This window comes from Barbus barbus (assembly GCF_936440315.1).
Source record: "Barbus barbus genome assembly, chromosome: 2".
In the NCBI taxonomy this organism is placed as follows: domain Eukaryota; kingdom Metazoa; phylum Chordata; class Actinopteri; order Cypriniformes; family Cyprinidae; genus Barbus; species Barbus barbus.
The window spans coordinates 25,633,313-25,652,961 of record NC_136730.1 but is presented as its reverse complement, the minus strand read 5'-3'; the positions used below and the strand labels follow the sequence as shown (position 1 = coordinate 25,652,961).

Below are 19,649 nucleotides of genomic sequence, written 5' to 3'. Positions count from 1 at the left end.
ATAATAACAATAAATTATTAAGTATTAAGTACATGTAATTAATTAATAGTACTCAGTACTTAATTGTAAAATTATATTGTAACAAGGACACCTTAAAATAAAGTGTAACCAATTTTAGTTTTCATTGTACGTGTAAAGCTCAAACATTCAAAGTTTATCAAGAACTACAAACCAACATGTGGTCCCAAACTAGCAAATTCTCACTTAACATCTCGATTTAGCCTGAAACTGCTAATCTGTTGAGCATCCTGGTGTCTTTGCATTGCATTAAAAGCTTTCAACAAGAATTTCATCACACAAATTAGGGTGAATCTGTATTTAGACTCTATCCCAAATTTTGGTGAGTTGAAAAACAAAACAAAACTTGTGTCAGAAGTGTCAGAAACCTCTCAGACTGGATGACACACACAAATATGCAAATAAGGACGGAACCATTATTTTTCATTTGTCAGATGGATGACATCCGCCCCTCCCCCCCTGGAGCAACTAGGGACTAACTAGCTCATGGATTCCCCTATAACCACTCAATCCAAATCCAAAGCCAAACCAGAACCAAGGCACACATTATCTAAGAAAAAATGCACTGCCAATGATGAGTAGGAAAAATATTAAACTAGCAATTTCTCCCCGATTTGTTCTGCTGTTCATTAATAATGGCATGTAATGGACTGCTGATTTCACAACTGTGTTTTTTTGCATCACACACCCGAGCAGACACTGTTTTAGAGACGTCAATTAGCAACTGTTTTGCAAATAGCAAAATAAAAGCTACTGTGACAATTTGTTAAGTTTTGTGAAGAAAGCTCAGCTGGAAAGGTGATATACACGATATAGTTTTACACAGTAATTGCTTGAAAACACAACATTTAAGAGTAACAATTTCCAAGAAAAGGACAATGTGGCTGAATAAATAATAGCTGCAGTTATTCAACAGACAGTGGTTTATCAGCAGAGTGTTAAATAAATGCCCCTGGGAGTGGACAGCAGGAATAAAAGACACTATTAATGAAGTCTGTGGAGCCCAAAGAAAAGAGAAAGATTACACAACTATTACAGCAACCGCTAACACATCTCAGTGTCTTCTGTGGTGTGTGAGTACAGGGTCAAGGGTGACTGGCAGGATTTGAAGAGGCCTTTTAACGACAGTTTCATATTTGTGCTACAGTATTTTCCAAATAAAGTGCTTGAGCAGTTGCATAAGTGATCTCTCAGTTTGGTAAAATGTAGGAATTGGCATTTATGCTCTTTGCCCTTAACCATTTCAACTCCCCCGAACCCTAACTTTATTTCTGCAGTAATGTTTCTTACAGCTAAATCACTCAATGTAGTCATGGCCAGCATGCCCTAAGAGCAAGTCCTCAGGCAGACAGAGTGAGAATCCAGTGGCTAGCAAAAAGATTTTGGGCATAAACCATTTCACTGCATAATCTACTGCAAATCATCATGGCAAAAACAGTCTTCTTATCTATAGTTCTTACTACAGTATACAGTACTATCATACAAATGATGTACCAGATGGAAATACCTTTGTAAACATCTAGAGAATTAAATATTTTGGTGTGTGTTTCCTAGTTTGCAGTGTAAAAATGCAGTCACATTAGCGAAATCTCTGCAAAATGTCACGGACAAAAAGGTCCATTGTGCATTGTCCACCTTTCTGTTGGTCAATGCCACAAATTCATATAACTTGAACCCGTTGCTACAGTAAGTCTGTGCAGGGAGATCTTTTGCCCCCACTGGATTTCAAGATTCCTATAGACATGTCTAGATTTAACTCTGCTTTGAACAACATGCATTGTGAAAAGTGCTATGCAAATAAACTGAACCGAATTGGATTTAACTGACAGGAAATAGACCGGTACTAGTATTTTTTACGAGTAGTTAATGCAGTTATACCTCATCTGTATTGTAGATTATTTGTAGGCCAGAACAAATCATTTCAACCAGGTACAACAGAAACAGAGACAAGGCATCAATCTGAAAAGAAAAGCAAATAAATATTCAAGAATGGTTATAGTTAGAGCAATGATAGAACTTAATTCTCAAACTAATGTAAAGGGTAATGGAGAGTAAAAGGACAATCTGACTGCAATTTGAAATGCTGAAGTTTTCATTACTTGCCCATTACTGGAAAAAATTACATTTTAATATTTTAATTCAAAAGGTTGAATTCATTTTGTGGGATGTTGACCGCTGGACCAGTGAGCAGATATTACAGCAGCATACATGAAATAAACAAGCAGTCATAAAGAATAAGATGAGATAATCCATAACACATAATAAAATACTTTAAAAATCTCAATAAGGTTAGAGAGGATATGTATAGTATATAATGACTTTTTTGATTCAGAATTGGGAGTGACAGACAGCATACATATCACTTATTTAAAGCGAACCAATTTTTGGGCAGTTCATATGATTATAGTGTGTGAATGCAGTGTGGGAAGCACCTGTAGATGGCTGTATTCTTCATACAGGTAAACTTCATCTCCAGTCTGCACGTTAAATATTGAGTGCAGGCACGTGGACGGACTCGGGTCCTGCTTAAACATTTCCACCTGTGAAAATATTAGAGTGAGAGAGAAAAGATAGAGTAAAAAGAGTAGAGTCAATGATGCAAGGTATTGGCCGTTTCATAATTTATCAAATACTTACTAAAGTGAGTCAGAAGAAAAAAAATAAAAAGGAATGTATTGATATTCCTGCAGGTCATGGCTGTGCTCCTGAACACAATTTTAGCTCATTTAAAGTACTGTTCTGTAATATTGCATTATATCAGTAAATGTACATTAGCTTTTAAACTGCAAATTACAATTAAGATGACGGAGGTGTTTGGGAGCAACTCTGAATGCGTGCATCTCGCCACAAGAAAGATGTAGTGCTCCCAGACCTAGATGTCTACTTGGCTTGAAATAGATGCTCAGTCAGGATGAGTATCTACATAACTCAAGCTTTAGAGTTTTTAGGGCTTTGCTGGACATAATACATTCTTTGCCACCAATGATAAAGCAAAAACATTTTAAAATGCCGACAATGTTTTTGCACGCAAGCTGATGTCAGACATGCAATAAGGAGAATTTGGGAAGTTGCACTGAATGTTGGGTTTTAATTCAAAAGGAATTGTTGTGACAACATCATTTTTTTCTTATTAAGTGATTTCATAATTGTTTGGATGAATGTAGGAACAACAATAATGATGGCATAAATTGTAATAATTAATAATATTGGATAGTAACGATAAAAATACATTTTATTATGAATTATCTCCCAAATAAAAACAGATGTACAGCATGTATTAGAAACAAACAAACATGTTTTTCTGCATCCACTCTATTATGAAATCATTTAGTTAAGGTCATTGGATGATTCTCTGATCAGGCAAAAGACGAAGTGCAGTTCATAGCTGCAAGCAGTGAAGGTCTACTGTGATATTTATTCTAGCATACATACACAAAATAAATACAGCTTTTTAAAAACAGTACATTCTTATGATGCAGTGGATGTCATATTTCTGTCCTGTGAAATATGCTCAGACCATTCGTGACACATGCTGCAGATATTAATATTTATTTGCTCAAACATTTGCTTATTACACACCAGATTGTTATTGACTTGAAGACATAACATACCAGATGAAATTAAAAGGTGATCAAACAGAAAGAGATGAAAATGATAAATAAACAGTACACTGAACAGATGCAAGTCATAAACTCAAGTAAACAAGAAGATTATGCAAACGATAGGTAAGGCTTCTGCACTGACTCACCACAGAAAACCAATCACCTACCCAGCAGACGTGACTGCCGCAGGGATTTTTTTCCCCAGACGTTGAGAATGAGGTCGCAAAATATATAAGCATGATTATTTAATGCGGCACAAAAATGAGGCATAAACTTCAAAATAACAAATAAAAAAGCAGAAAGCATATTGGATTTTCAGATGTTCAAAAGAACATTATGAATTATTAGATTGACTGATTATTAAAAAATAAAAAATGAATAAATCAATTAAAGACGTCATTGCAGATGCACTACACATTAGTGAGCCAAATATCAGTTGATTAATCGAAATATACAGATAGACTAGTCTATTTTGAATTTAAAAGTAGTCTATTTTGATCTAATAACTATAGCCGTCGGGGACATTTTTTGTTTTAAATGTAATAATTTTAATGTGAATTTTGTGTACTGCATTTTTTATGTAATTTATAATTCAATGATAACAAATACAGTGTACACAACAAAACACACATTTAATAACCCATATCGGTTGATTGCTACTAGATGTGACACTGGACTGTGAAAGATATTTTCACACACAGACTGCATCCCACACAGCCCCAAGAATTTCTCCAATCTTCCACACATGCATTAACAGAATATCGTCTCTTCTAAAATCCTGGAGATACAGTGGGATTCTCTGCTCTAGCTCAAAATGTCAGTGTGTACAATATAACAACATCCTTTGAATATTTTGTCCTTAACACAGATACAAAAAAGTGAACACATGTTGCCCAGAAGACAGTGAACCAAAAACAACATAAAAGATGAACCACATGACTAAAGCCACATCTAGCAGTCATTCACATATTATAATCCTACAGTTATGGAAGAAACCCTTCACCCATCAATACAACAGAAAACAGTGCCGACCTTTCCCACTGACCGCATCGCACACCGACACCTACAGCATATTTTAAGTGTTATAAATAAGTGGCCCATTTTTGTATTCTTCCCTTCCCCTCCCTCGTCAGGTCATGAGACGCATTCTTCTGTCCCAGATACACAAAGATTTTTTTCACACCAGTTACACAGCTGTATAACAGGCCAAACACAGCTGTAAGTTTCTGCATCCCTTGGTCCAAATCCACGTCTTAGTAATGCAAATATAGATATAGTAAAGCGATAAAGACACCTGTGAGACAAAGGATGACATTTGAAACATCTGTTAGTCATCACTGCCTGTAAAATTAAACCAATAAAAACTGAAAGCACAACAGGGCAGTGAGTAACCTTCAGTTGCTAAAGGAACATCTATTATTCTATGACACACTACTTGGCAAAATAGTGACTCTATGAAAGTGATTTATTATGTGTGACTTTAGATTGACCTTTATTAAAATGCTAGCTGAAAGAAGTCTTCTTATGCATGTTTGTGAGTGCATAAAGACTAATGTTACAAAAGAAACACATGCATGTCTTAACTATAATTCAAGCATTAATGCTTTCTTTCTGCTTTTCATCTGTTTGTGACTTATTTTTCACAGTGTGTTATCAGCAGCATGCCACAGTAAACACGTCTGTTGAATATACCTGGGGAACCGATGATATGAATAGCAACGCATTGTGAGTTTATTAAAAAGCCAATGTTCTTTGTGAATGATATAGACATATGTTAATGAGCACTGCACTGTGTAATTAACTGCATAAACGAGGCATTATAATTAAGACACAGAAAAGCTTTCTTGCAAATCAGGTCTTGGGGGTCAGGAATAAATGAAATGGAACAATTTCAAAGGCACAAGAGAGGAGTAATTGCTCCGGTCTACGCAGAGAGAGAACAGTTGCTATGGAGCAATGGCCAACTGTAAAAACCGCATTGACATGAACTCTTTTTGCATGTGAAATGAGACTACTCTTACTGTTAAAGACAGCGTCCCAACCAACAGTGCATCAGTACATAATCAAAAAGGTAACTTCCAATGCATCCAATTCATTAATAGTGGAAAAGTGCCCACGATCTACATGTTAAAAGCATTTTTAGATCAAAATGATTAGCAAATGAGCATAATCTATATGTTTCCAGAAAGTGATAAGCAAAGCCTCATGTGACTGCACTGTAAATTAACACAATCTCATGGAACAATACTACTACTTAAAAAGTTTTGGATGCAGTTAGACTTTTTAAATGGTTTTGAAAGCCCTTTATGCTGAGCAAAAATAGAGTAAAAAGAGTAATACTGTCAAATATTATTACAATTTCGAATAACTTTTTCTATTTTTTATATATTTAATTTGAAATGTAATAATTTATGGAAATTATGATTTTATTTATTTGATTGGTTATTATTATTTATTATATTTATTTATAGTGAGATGCCACTTTTTCTCAATAAAATATTAGCAGTAAATTTAAATTACCATACATAGGGGTCTGAGAATCATTTTCCCTGACAATATTTCAGCAATTATGTGTGTTTTCTATTAGCCGTTTAGAATCAGTATTAGCAGATGAATCACTACTGATCTAATTGGTCAAATGGGTTTACAAAAAGTTCTAAAATTGTTTGTGATTCAGATTGATTGATTCAAGTTCACACACACAACATGTCATTTGTAGCAGTTTCTCACACTGTAACAGGATACTTTATTATAAGACAGCGCTGGATGAAGTGAAATTTACTGTTCATGTGTCAGTGACAAAAGTGCTCTCTATTGCAATGTGCCGTTTGTGAAAGAGCAACAAACTTTATATCATATATCTCATATAAACCATATCATAATTAACAATATCAATATGGGTACACTTTTTGATGGGGGTCCTGTGCCTCAGTATGAAAGACTAGAAATGCTCCTGTGTGCATTACTTAACATTTCCTTTCAGTTGGTGGTAAAAAAATAAAAGAAACACATTACCAGCTGGACCAAAACAGGAAGCCCAACAACTAAGCAAATGACCACAGCAACTCCAGGCAACTCGCCATGTGAATGTTGGCAAAACCCTGATTGCAGCAACATCCAACTGTTAAAACCACAGAAAAGCTCAACTGGCAGCCACTCAAATGCAACCCCACAAACAACCCTTTAAATAATTCCCAAGCACCATCCACTTTGTAGAGTGAGTTCACACATCTGCAGTCAAAACTAACTTTTTACTGTCTGCGGTGTGTCACAGACATACAGTAGCTGCCACAATCCAACAGTTGAGGGATAGACAGAGACTTATCACAGGCGGAATTAGCAAAACAAGGGAAGATCAGGTATTTGATTTCCAGTTTATAAAGAAAACTTGAAAGCAGCTCATCCAAAAATAAACATTCCTTCATTAATGACTTACTCCTGTGTCATTCAAAACCCATACGAATTCTGTTCATCTTTGAAACACATGAAGATATTTGTAATGAAACCTGAAATATTTCTGTTCCTCAATTTAGAAGTCAATTACACCACAACTTTTCAGATTCAAAAAGTTAATATAATGCAAGTAAATGAGCGGTTGAGTGGTTTAAGAACAGTCTTACGATAACTTTATATGGTGAACAGATTTCATTTATACTTGCCATCACATATAAACATTTATCAACGATTAAATCGCATCCAAAATGAAAGTTTTTGTTTACATAATATATATGGGTGTACTGCATATATTTATTATTTATATATAAAAATACACATACAGGCAAGTATATATTTAAGAAATATATATATATATATATATATATATATATATATATACACACTCACCTAAAGGATTATTAGGAACACCTGTTCAATTTCTCATTAATGCAATTATCTAATCAAACAATCACATGGCAGTTGCTTCAATGCATTTAGGGGTGTGGTCCTGGTCAAGACAATCTCCTGAACTCCAAACTGAATGTCAGAATGGGAAAGAAAGGTGATTTAAGCAATTTTGAGCGTGGCATGGTTGTTGGTGCCAGACGGGCCGGTCTGAGTATTTCACAATCTGCTCAGTTACTGGGATTTTCACGCACAACCATTTCTAGGGTTTACAAAGAATGGTGTGAAAAGGGAAAAACATCCAGTATGCGGCAGTCCTGTGGGCGAAAATGCCTTGTTGATGCTAGAGGTCAGAGGAGAATGGGCCGACTGATTCAAGCTGATAGAAGAGCAACTTTGACTGAAATAATCACTCGTTACAACCGAGCATTTGTGAAGCCACAACACGCACAACCTTGAGGCGGATGGGCTACAACAGCAGAAGACCCCACCGGGTACCACTCATCTCCACTACAAATAGGAAAAAGAGGCTACAATTTGCACGAGCTCACCAAAATTGGACGGTTGAAGACTGGAAAAATGTTGCCTGGTCTGATGAGTCTCGATTTCTGTTGAGACATTCAGATGGTAGAGTCAGAATTTGGCGTAAACGGAATGAGAACATGGATCCATCATGCCTTGTTACCACTGTGCAGGCTGGTGGTGGTGGTGTAATGGTGTGGGGGATGTTTTCTTGGCACACTTTAGGCCCCTTAGTGCCAATTGGGCATCGTTTAAATGCCACGGCCTACCTGAGCATTGTTTCTGACCATGTCCATCCCTTTAGGACCACCATGTACCCATCCTCTGATGGCTACTTCCAGCAGGATAATGCACCATGTCACAAAGCTCGAATCATTTCAAATTGGTTTCTTGAACATGACAATGAGTTCACTGTACTAAAATGGCCCCCACAGTCACCAGATCTCAACCCAATAGAGCATCTTTGGGATGTGGTGGAACGGGAGCTTCGTGCCCTGGATGTGCATCCCACAAATCTCCATCAACTGCAAGATGCTATCCTATCAATATGGGCCAACATTTCTAAAGAATGCTTTCAGCACCTTGTTGAATCAATGCCACGTAGAATTAAGGCAGTTCTGAAGGCGAAAGGGGGTCAAACACAGTATTAGTATGGTGTTCCTAATAATCCTTTAGGTGAGTGCATATATATATATATATATATATATATATATACACAGTGCCCTCCAAAAAATATTGGAACGGTAAAGACAAAATTGCTCTGTTGGCTGTGGAGTCAAGACATTTACAAATATACAACAGAATGTCACATTTTATTATTGGGTGATTCAACACATAGACGTTTTACCAGCTAAGAAGTTCAGCACTTTTAGAGTTTCATCCCCCTATCTGATATGAGCATAAGTAATGGAACAGTTGCCTCACAGGTCTTTCTAAGTGATCAGCTGTGTCCTGTTGCATTAATTCTTCAGATAGTAAAAGCAGGGAATGTGTCGTATCAGTTATATCCATTACTTCTGCATTCTGAATCCTGCAATCGATGATGACACACACAAACCAGGATGAAGATGAGGGAGCTGACTTGAGTGAAAAGCAAGCAATTTGGATGCTAAAAGAAAAGAGGAAGTCAATTAGAGCTCTAGCAAAAACAAAGGGCATGGAGAAATCAAGAGTTTGGAAACAACCAGCGACACCAGCAACCAACAACTACCTGATCGGCTGAGAAAACAACAGTAGTTGATAACAGACAAATCATAAAGATGGCGGCGCGATCAGACGCAGTGGCTGCTCCGGGTCCCAAAGACGGTGCTTTAATGTCTTTTAATGTCGTCTGTTCGTCTCCAAATAGTGTCAGTTTACCGCTAACTCATAAGGAAATCACCCCAAAACTCATCTATGATCGCCAAAGTCTTTTGGATATCGGCAACGCATACAAACAACAACCCTCGCCGGCGGCTGCTGAGCAGCTACGAGGCCTTTGTTTACTGCTGGAGCCGGACCTCGAGACCGCGGCCTCGCCTACTGACGCTACCCGCACAAGGCAGCGTCGCAAGCGGTGTGAGAGAGGACGGAATCGCGGTAAGCACGGAGGTATACGAGCTAGGCTAAGAGCTAACCCTACAAGACCGGCTCTTCCAACACTCATACTCTCAAAAGTTCGCTCTCTGGAAAACAAACTGGACTTAATTCAACTCAGTCGATCTACACAGCATGAGGCAAGGGATTGTTGTGTGTTTGTTTTCACCGAAACATGGCTAAACGACAACATCCCGGACTCCCCATTCAGCAGCATGGGCTAACCACCTTCCAAGCGGATAGAGATTCATCACTGTCTGGTAAGACCCGCGGAGGTGGCTTGTGTGTGTATATCAACAAAGACTGGTGTAACAATCAATTATCAAAACTCTGTTCATCGCTGGTGGAGTTTATGTTTGTGAAGTGTCGACCGTTCTATCTGCCGCGGGAGTTCACGGTCATTGTTATTGTTGCAGTTTACATTCCCCCGTGTGCAAACGCTAAGGACGCGCTTCGTGAACTGTATAGCGCCATCAGTGAACAACAAACAAATAACCCTGACGGCTTTTTCATCATAGCCGGTGACTTCAACCACGCAAACTTAAAGACAGTTTTGCCAAAGTTCTACCAATATGTGAACTTTGCAACAAGGGGAAACAACACACTGGACTTTGTTTACACAACAGTAAAGAACTCTTACAAGGCTATCCCCCGCCCCCACCTCGGGTACTCAGACCACATCACTGTTATGCTAATCCCAGCATATAGACCACTTCTCAAACTCGCCAAACCGGTTCAAAAGCAGATCACCGTATGGCCAGACAATGCCACCTCAGCACTGCAGGACTGCTTCCAGGACACAGACTGGAACATGTTTAAAGAGGCAGCCACCTACAACAACCACACATACCTGCTTGAGTACACTGAAACTGTGACTGCTTACATCAAAAAGTGCACTGATGATGTGACAGTCACCAAGACCATCACCACACGTGCAAACCAGAAGCCATGGATGACAGCAGAGGTTCGTGGGCTGCTAAAGACCAGAGATGAAGCATTCAGATCAGGAGATAAAGCAGCCCTCAAAACAGCAAGAGCCAGTCTGTCCTGTGGCATCAAAAATGCAAAACGGTCATATGCTCAAAAAATCAACAATCACTTCACAGACAGCAGAGACACACGGAGCCTGTGGCAAGCCATTCAGACCATCACTGACTACAAGGCCCCGCCACAGGCCTGTGATGAGGACACATCCCTCCCTGATACACTCAACCACTTTTATTCACGGTTTGAAATGCAGAATGACACACCTGCACAAAAACTGCCCACACCTCCCAACGACCGGGCGCTCTGTCTGTCTCCAGCCGATGTAAGGAAGACCCTATCTAGGATTAACCCACGCAAGGCTGAGGGTCCTGACAACATACCTGGCCGTGTTCTGAGAGATGTCCTAACAGATATCTTCAACATCTCGCTGAGCCAGGCAGTCGTCCCCACGCGTCTCAAATCCACAACAATCATACCGGTACCAAAGAAATCACCTGTGTCCTGTCTAAATGACTACCATCCCATTGCACTGACTCCAATCATGATGAAGTGCTTTGAGAGGTTAGTCATGCACAACATCAAAACCAGCCTCCCCAACACACTCGACCCGCTCCAGTTTGCATACCGTCCAAACCGCTCTACGGACGATGCAATTTCCTCCACCCTCCACCTGGCTCTTACCCACCTAGAAAATAAAGACTCCTATGTTAGAATGCTGTTCATTGACTTCAGCTCGGCATTCAACACAATAATCCCACAACAGCTCATAAATAAACTAAACCTGCTGGGCCTTAACAATTCCCTGTGTAATTGGATCCTGGACTTTCTAACCGGAAGACCTCATTCAGTCCGTGTCGGCCACAACACCTCGAGCTCTACCACACTGAGCACAGGTGCCCCACAAGGCTGTGTACTCAGCCCGCTGCTCTTCACACTGCTGACCCACGACTGTATTGCCTAGTTCAGCTCCAACCACATCATCAAGTTTGCTGATGACACAACAGTGGTACGTCTCATCAGCAACAACGATGAAGCGCACTACAGAGAGGAAGTGACACAGCTGGCTGAATGGTGTGGCACTAACAATCGGTCTCTGAATGTGGAGAAGAAAAAGGAGGTTGTGATGGACTTCAGAAGAAACTCCGTTGACCACCCCCCACTGACCATCGACAGCTCGACTGTGGAGAGAGTCAGCAGCACTAAATTCCTGGGGGTGCACATCACAGAGGATCTCACCTGGACCACCAACACCATGTCACTCTCCAAAAAGGCACAACAGCGCCTACACTTTCTCCGCCGGCTGAAAAGAGCAAGTCTCCTTCCACCCATCCTCACCACATTCTACAGAGGTACCATTGAGAGTGTGCTGACCAGCTGCATCACTGTCTGGTACAGGAACTGCAGTGCTGCTGACCTCAAGACCCTCCAGCGGACAGTGAACACAGCTGCAAAGATCATTGGAGCCCCTCTCCCCTCCATCCTGGACATTTTCCTTAGACGATGCTCCAGTAAAACCAACAGCATCGTGAAGGACTCCACCCATCCCTCCCACAGTCTCTTCCAGCTCCTACCATCAGGAAGACTGTACCGGAGCATCAGAGCCCACTCCGCCAGACTGCTCAACAGCTTTTTCCCCCAGGCTGTGAGAGCCCTGAACTCAAATCACCCCGCCCCCCCTCTGAAACCCCATGCAAACCCCTACCTGCTGAAACTATTTTTTATCCTTTATTCTTTTAGTTTGTATAGGGTAAATACGTATATATAGTATACTTATAGTTAAATCTGTCAGTAGGTTAGTTGTGTATAGGTTTATAGTGTTTTTTTACTTCATTGTTGTATGTCTGTATTTATGTAGCACCGTGATCCTGCGAGGCATGACATTTCGTTCCACTGTATGTCCCCACATGTAGCGGAATGACAATAAAGCTCAACTCAACTTGACTTGACTTGATAAAAGCTGTGAAAATGAACCCTAAAAGACATGTCTGTAAAATCACCAACGACTTCCAGAAAGCTGGGGTGATGCGCTGACAATCTACTGTCCTCAGGAGACTTTGGCACATAATTACAGATGCTACACAGCAAGATGCAAACCTCTGACCAGCACCAAAAATAGAATGGCAAGATTAGAGTTTTCAAAAAAGCACAAAGATGAGCCAGAAGAGTTTTGGAACTGTGTTTATGGGCCGATGAGACAAAGATGAACCTTTATCTAAGTAATGGGAAAGCAAAAATGTGGAGAAAAAAAGGGAACTGCAAATGATCCCAAGCATACAGCCTCATCTGTAAAGCATGGTGGAGGTGGTGTCATGGCATGGGCATGCATGGCTGCCTCTGGAACAGGCCCTCTCAAATTTACTGATGATTTAATGTATGATGACAGTAGCAGAATGAATTTTGAAGAGTACAAAACCATCTTGCCTACCAATATTCAAGACAAATGCCACCAGTTTCATTGGGAAGTGCTTCATATTGCATCAGGACAATGACCCAAAACACCCTGCCAGTTCAGTCAAGGAATTTAAGGGCAAAGAAATGGAAAGTCTTAGATTGCCCAAGTCAATCTCCAGATATATATCCGATTGGACATGAATTTTCACCAGCTGAAGAGGAGAGTAAAGGCAGAAACTCCCCAAAACAAGCAACAATTGGAAAGGGTGGGAAAAGGCATTAAAGGCTGGGAAAAGTATTTCAAAGGATGAGACCAAGAGTCTGGTGATGTCTATGGGTCACAGACTCACTGCTGTGATTGTGCGCAAGGGATCTGCAACTACATAATAGCTTTTAATCTTTTATATCTGCCTTATGTTCAGCTGTCCCAATGCTCACATCAATGAGTGGGATGAACTCTAAAAGTGCTGTTCTTTTTATTTGGTTAAACATGTATTTGTTGAAACGGCTAATAATAAAATGTGACATTCTGTAGTTTTGTCTCATATTCATCTTTTAATCATATTTGCAAATGTCTTGATATAGATATATATCTGTAAATATATGTAAATATTTTCAAAATATATTGTATGTGTGTGTGTATTTGTATATACATAAATATACACAGCACGCACACATATATTATGTAAACAAACACTTTTATTCTGGATGTGATTAATAGCGATGAATCGTTTTACAGCACTATTATCAACACAAATATATAGAGCACATCAAACACGCTTGCTTGAGGTACGAGAACCAGTGTACTCTGTGTATATGCTTTGATCAGATTTTTGTTTGTGTGAACTTTCAATGGATTTTTTTTTTTTTTAAGAAATCTCTAAGGTTTCATCACAAATATGTTCATTTGTTTTTCAAAGACAAACAAAAGTCTCCTTAAAAAGGTTGATTAAATGATGACAATTTTCATTTTCAATTTTCAACTATTTGACATTTCATGAAAAACATTATTATAATATTAAACAATATTATTTCTAGTAAATATAAAAATACATTAAATAAAATCACTATTTTATGGTGGAACCAGTTATAATGGCAGGGCAAGTAAAAACTGGAACTACTGTCCTGCCAGACTTGCTGTTGAGCCATGAGTGGGACCATAAAAAGCCTCATGCCATGTGTAGAGGTTTTCTGAGATTTACCATAAACCCCAGAACAGAACAGAAAACCCAGTGTTGCCTGAAAGTGCGGCGAACTGGAGGAAATGTGAAAAGTATGGGATCCATGTACATTTTCTTTGAAAACAAATCTGAGGTAAATCAGTGGAAATGTACATAAAGGAATACATGGCAAAGTCAGTCAATCAACCAATGTGAACAAGTTTAGAGGATACAATAGACAACAAAATTACATACAGTGCTAAACGCAAACTATGCAATCTTGCCAAACTTGTGCCAACTCTGTACAAGGACGTTTCACCTGCAAGCTGATGCATAAGCATGACCTTAATCTTACAAGAACAGTACCAAAAATGATCAAGAGGACCATAAAGTTGTTTTGCAGTAGGAAACCGCTCATCAGGGGTGAATAAAGCGATCTTCAGCAGGTTGCTTGGTTTTCAAAAGACAAAATTGATGCATGCAGCACTGCTGTATTCTGTCCTATGGTGTGATGCTGTGACCCACCTTATCAGACTGCCGCATATAGCAGTACATAATCCCCCGCATGCACTTGATGGCAGAGTGCTCCAGTTCATGAGTGCGGCCCATGTCATCATCAATGCGCCTGTGTGACAAACATTCTGCATGAGTTCCTGGAAAATTTTAAATAGCAAAGAATCTGTAGCACACCATTACCATCTACTAAGACAAGTGTTGAAACTTTCACAGTCATAAAAAAGCAAACATGCAAATGAGACAAACCTTTAACACATAGTCAAAAAGCTCATGTAGAGCATCCATGTGCAAACACCACCCACATATACTCTTACAGAGACAAATAGAGTGTAAGTAATGGGTTCAGGCCTTGCTGTCAGATTGGACTCATCTTAATTAAACTCCTCTGACAATGCTAATATGCAGAGGTGAAGACTGATGACTACGTCTGTCTCTGATATACGCCTGCTCTCTATTTTTATCCTCGCATTCATCCTCTAGAGGAACAACCCTCTCCAGGAGGAGTGAAAAGGGAAAAAATAACACTTTGTCTTAGGAGTTCAATGGAAAGTCTCTTTCTGGGTGCCCTCCTATAAATCTTGTAACCTTGACCCGGGCCACCAGAGTGCTGGTGACCCGCTTTAGAAAGAAGGAAGGTGTGTGTGTGTTTGTGCATAGGATATTATATGTTTTTAGAATATCTATAATTCCCTTTTTACTGAATACTGAAATTCAGTGAAGATATTGTGAAATTGTGAAAATATAAAAAAGTCAATAAATCTTTACATGTCAATTTTTTTTTCTAAAACTTTGCATAGTTAAAAATTACATAACAATTCTGCATCCTGTTTGCTAGCTCAAATCAATTCAGGACTGAATTGGAATTTAAATGGCATTCTCAGTTCAACTGTTTATTATTATTGTGAACGACAAACAGCCTTGGCTGTCAGAGATAGAGTAAGAAAATTAATAAGGAAAATAAACCTACAAAACAATATTCAAGTGTTTGGTTGTCTCAGTCAGGGTTGGTTCAGTTATTACGAAGAGAAAGAGCAATACCAAACCAATCAGACACTGCCTAGAAAAGGTCATGCGTTAAAACCTCCCGCCTGAACAAAAAGGACTTTTATTGTGTTTTTATGAAGCTATTTTGTCCTTGTCACAAAATGCTTTCTTCAAAGGATCTTATTTTGCATTCAACAGAAGTCACAGAGGTTTGGAATGACATGAGGCTGAATAAATGATGACAGATCTTATTCTTATTTTTGGAGGGAAATCTGCCTTCAAATGAAAGAAGGAAAGACGGTGCAAAACACGAGGAAATACTGCAAGTGAACCTCTTGGGAGAAAGTTCATTTTTAGGAAGGAAAATGATTTAGAACACAAAGCCAAATCACTGAAACAGCTAAAGAACAAGATAAATGTTCTACAACAGCCCAGTTAAAGAGCGAACGGGGCGGTGTTTGGTCATAACATCTTGGACTCAAAGTGACTTTGGACAATCCCCCAAGAGGAACCTGAGCTTTAGCTCCAATATCTTGTTCAAGGGCATAAAGGTGAGAGTTCGTCAATTCCCTCTTGCAGAGTTTGAGCATATAACCTTTAAGCTATCTGGTATCCAGTACATCCCTGGACATTAAGTTCAATCTAATTTTGTCTTAACTGAGCTTTGGAAACTGAAGTGTAAAAGCAAATGTACCTGGATCAATGGGCCAAATTGCTCTTGATCAATGGGTAAACATGCTTACCTCAATGTGATTAAAGCTGCCACTGATATAAATCTATCAAAAGAGTGAATACTCGCACTACCCTTTAATGGATTATTTACTGTTTGTGGGGGAAAAAAGGGCAACACTTTATTTCGATAGTCCATAGTCCACTAGAAAAAAGTCTCTTACACTTAGAGGCTGCTTTTACTTTTTTTTTTTTAAATACAGTAAAAAATTGTGAAATATTACATTAATTTAAAATAACTGTTTTCTGTTAAATACATTTTAATTTTTTACATTTTAAATGTATTCGAATTTATTCCTGTGATGGCACAGCTGCCATTCAGCAGCCATCACTCCAGTTTTCAGCATCACATAATTTTTCAGAAATCATTTTAATATTTTCATTATTATCATGTTGAAAACAGTTGTGCTGTTTAATATTTCAGTAGAAACTGTGAAGTACTATTTTCAGGAATCTCTGATGAATAGAAAGTTCAAAAGAACAGCATTTATTTTAAATAGAAATCTGGGTTACACTTTATTTCGATAGTCCACTTTAGACATTCTACTAACTATAAGTAACTTTATAACTACATGTCAACTACATGTCAGCTAATTCTCATTAATTTGCAGCTACGTGTCTACTAACTCTCAGTAGGGTAGGTTTAGGGTTAGTAGAATAAGTTGACATATACTTACAAAGTTTCTAATACTCAGTATGTTGTATGTTGTGGACCCATCAAAATAAAGTGTTAGATGATATTAAGCAGACTACTAATACTAATCTACTAATAATCTAATGACTGCTAGTTGAAATGTAGTTGCAAAGTTACTTACTGTTAGTAGAATGTCTAAAGTGGACTATCGAAATAAAGTGTTACCGAAATCTGTTGCAACATGAAAGTCTTTACTGTCACTTTTGATCAATGCTGAATAAAAGTATGAATTTCTTAAAAAAATAAAAAATATACAACTAATATTTGAATATTAGTGTATGCACGTAGCATATTTCTTTTTACCCCAAGGTTTCATTTAAAGAGGCATATTCAACCAAGTCATACCACAATACTGCTTATTTGCACACAAATCATAGACATAAAGTCTGTTCACACCAAGTGACTCAACAACCAGTATAAACGTTCACATGTTTTTGTGCATAATACAACCCACCTGACAATACAGATTACGCTTGCTCACTAAAATAGCTCACTAACACATATGCTTTAAGATGGTGTAAAATAGCTTGTTCAGTCTTTTGACTGTTAAAATCATCTTGTTTTTCCCAGACACCACAGATCGCATATACAGTACACCACTGCATATGGGGCCACTGTGCTGTTTTTGCGGTGTTGCATATGCATACCACATCGCACTTATCTTTTGTTTTTTGTTTTGATAAACTTCTTAATTATTAATAATCTCCAAATATACAGTATATAGCACTTAGATATACTGTATATACAGTATAGCACTTGGTCATACTGATTATCATCTTGTTCATGTTGATAATGTTAACAGATTTTGATTAATGATTGATGAGCAAATGGGACAACTAGAAAAGAAACAATTTATAGAAAAGGTATTGCGCATACATTACTACTCAGTACTACCTGTACGCCAATGCCAGTGCCCAGATACTGGCAGCGCAGTAGAGGGAGTCTCTGACTTTAGCCTCCTTACAGTTGGAACAGGTCTTCACTGGGAACAGACCAGTGGTAGGGCTCTGATAATTCAGAATGGTGCACTTGACTAGAAGAAATGAGAGAAGAACAAAGATAAAAACAGATACAGTGTTACTATCAACAGCCCACAGAAACAGCAGGTGCCTCCACAAACACTTGCAGTACCTTACGCGTCTTTGATGAACACCTTTTCACACCTGTTATTCTAGCTGTCTGACATAAAAAAAACACTGCATGTATCCTTAATTAAGCTAATTAAATATTATTCCACATTTCTCGTCTTTATCAATATTATAAAGTTAAAAAATTGTAAAAAAAAAAAAAAAAAAAGGTACAGCTTTATCCATCACTGTGCCCAACTGTTAAACTTTCTCTCTCTCCACTGTGATTTCTCTTTACTAATGTATAATCACGCTGAATAGGGCACTTCATTTTTCATCAGCACATTACGGCAGCACATATGAAGGGGACATTCATTCCGAGCCATCATTTGTTATATAGAGTTTGGGTCAATTCAAAAAGACAGTGCCAGCAGGGCTGGGGGATAAGGAGACACTGGGGGGAATTAGTCAGAATATTAATATACTCTTCAGAGAGACTGCAGCCAGGATTACTCTGACCCCCATCGGAAGGATCCGGCAATCCAGAAAGGGCGATAAATACGTCTTCATCTGATTAGGCCTTGTACTGTAATTGCGGTTGATGCCGGCAGGACTGAAAGAAAGACTGCAGTTGGAGTCTTCCAGAATGTTTCAGGGAGAATCAATTAATCTGGCGAAATCTAACGCACAACCTGCTATTACTGCCCATTTGCTCCTGTGAAAACCTTAAATTACTAATCAAGAAAATCTCATTTGCAGTCATTTCACAGTCAGCACAGCATGCGGAGGCATCACCTGTGCATTAAGTGACTTCTTCGGAGAAAAGAAAAGAAGCAAAATGACATATTATTCACACGCATCTTTAGCATGAGGGATGGAATGCATCACAGCACTCTAGATGCAAATTCTTTGAAGACTGCATCTCTCTCATCATCTATCAGCATAATGCACCTCTAAATCAACCCCTAAAACTGCACATACAAACATGAGGTTTCCACGAAGAAGCCATTTTTAGACACCAAGAAGAAGGGGGGGGTCCATCACAGAGAGTGAAAGACGACATAGAAAATAGGTGGAGATTGAACCACACAGATGAAGAGAGACAGAGAAAGAAAGAGAAAGAGAGACTCTTTTGTCCATTAAAAGTTAAAGCTTGTTTTCTCCAACCTTAATCTTGTGGAGGCAGGGGAAAGATAGCAGAACTGCATTCACAACAAACGGGCCGGAGAGGAGAAGAAGAGGAAATGAGAAGCACTGAAGCATGATGTCATTACCACATAAATAGGAAAACCCAGAAAGAGAGTGAGAAAGACCGAAAAATGAGAAAGACTGGAGATAAAAATGGCAATAAACTTCATACCATAACATACCGTGCATGTTGCATGCAATGTGCTGCGTTCATATGCAGTACAGCACTTAAATAAGCTGAGATGCATTTCAGCTCCGAGTTAGAGTCTACCAAAACCATTCCTATCCGAATTATGAAACTTACCACATTTATTTATTATTGTAGAATCCGTCTTATAGGGAATGACATGGTGATTCACTTTCAAAACGGGATTAC

General features: G+C 38.7%; 1 protein-coding gene across 4 annotated transcripts in view; it reads right to left on the bottom strand.

The window, feature by feature from the left end:
• LOC306842889 (phosphorylase b kinase regulatory subunit beta-like) overlaps positions 1-19,649 on the bottom strand; it is an 82,378-nt gene that overhangs the window by 57,873 nt on the left and 4,856 nt on the right. For 3 of the 4 annotated variants that reach the window (XM_079374052.1, XM_079374051.1, XM_079374054.1), the window contains 4 exons: positions 17,913-18,051; positions 14,621-14,720; positions 2,451-2,558; positions 1,897-1,977 (listed from right to left, as the gene is read on the bottom strand). In XM_079374052.1, the coding sequence (XP_079230178.1) occupies positions 1,897-1,977; positions 2,451-2,558; positions 14,621-14,720; positions 17,913-18,051 (428 nt within the window). Of the gene's footprint in view, positions 1-1,896; positions 1,978-2,450; positions 2,559-14,620; positions 14,721-17,912; positions 18,052-19,649 lie in introns of those variants that run through there. The other variant, XM_079374053.1, reaches the window with a different exon arrangement.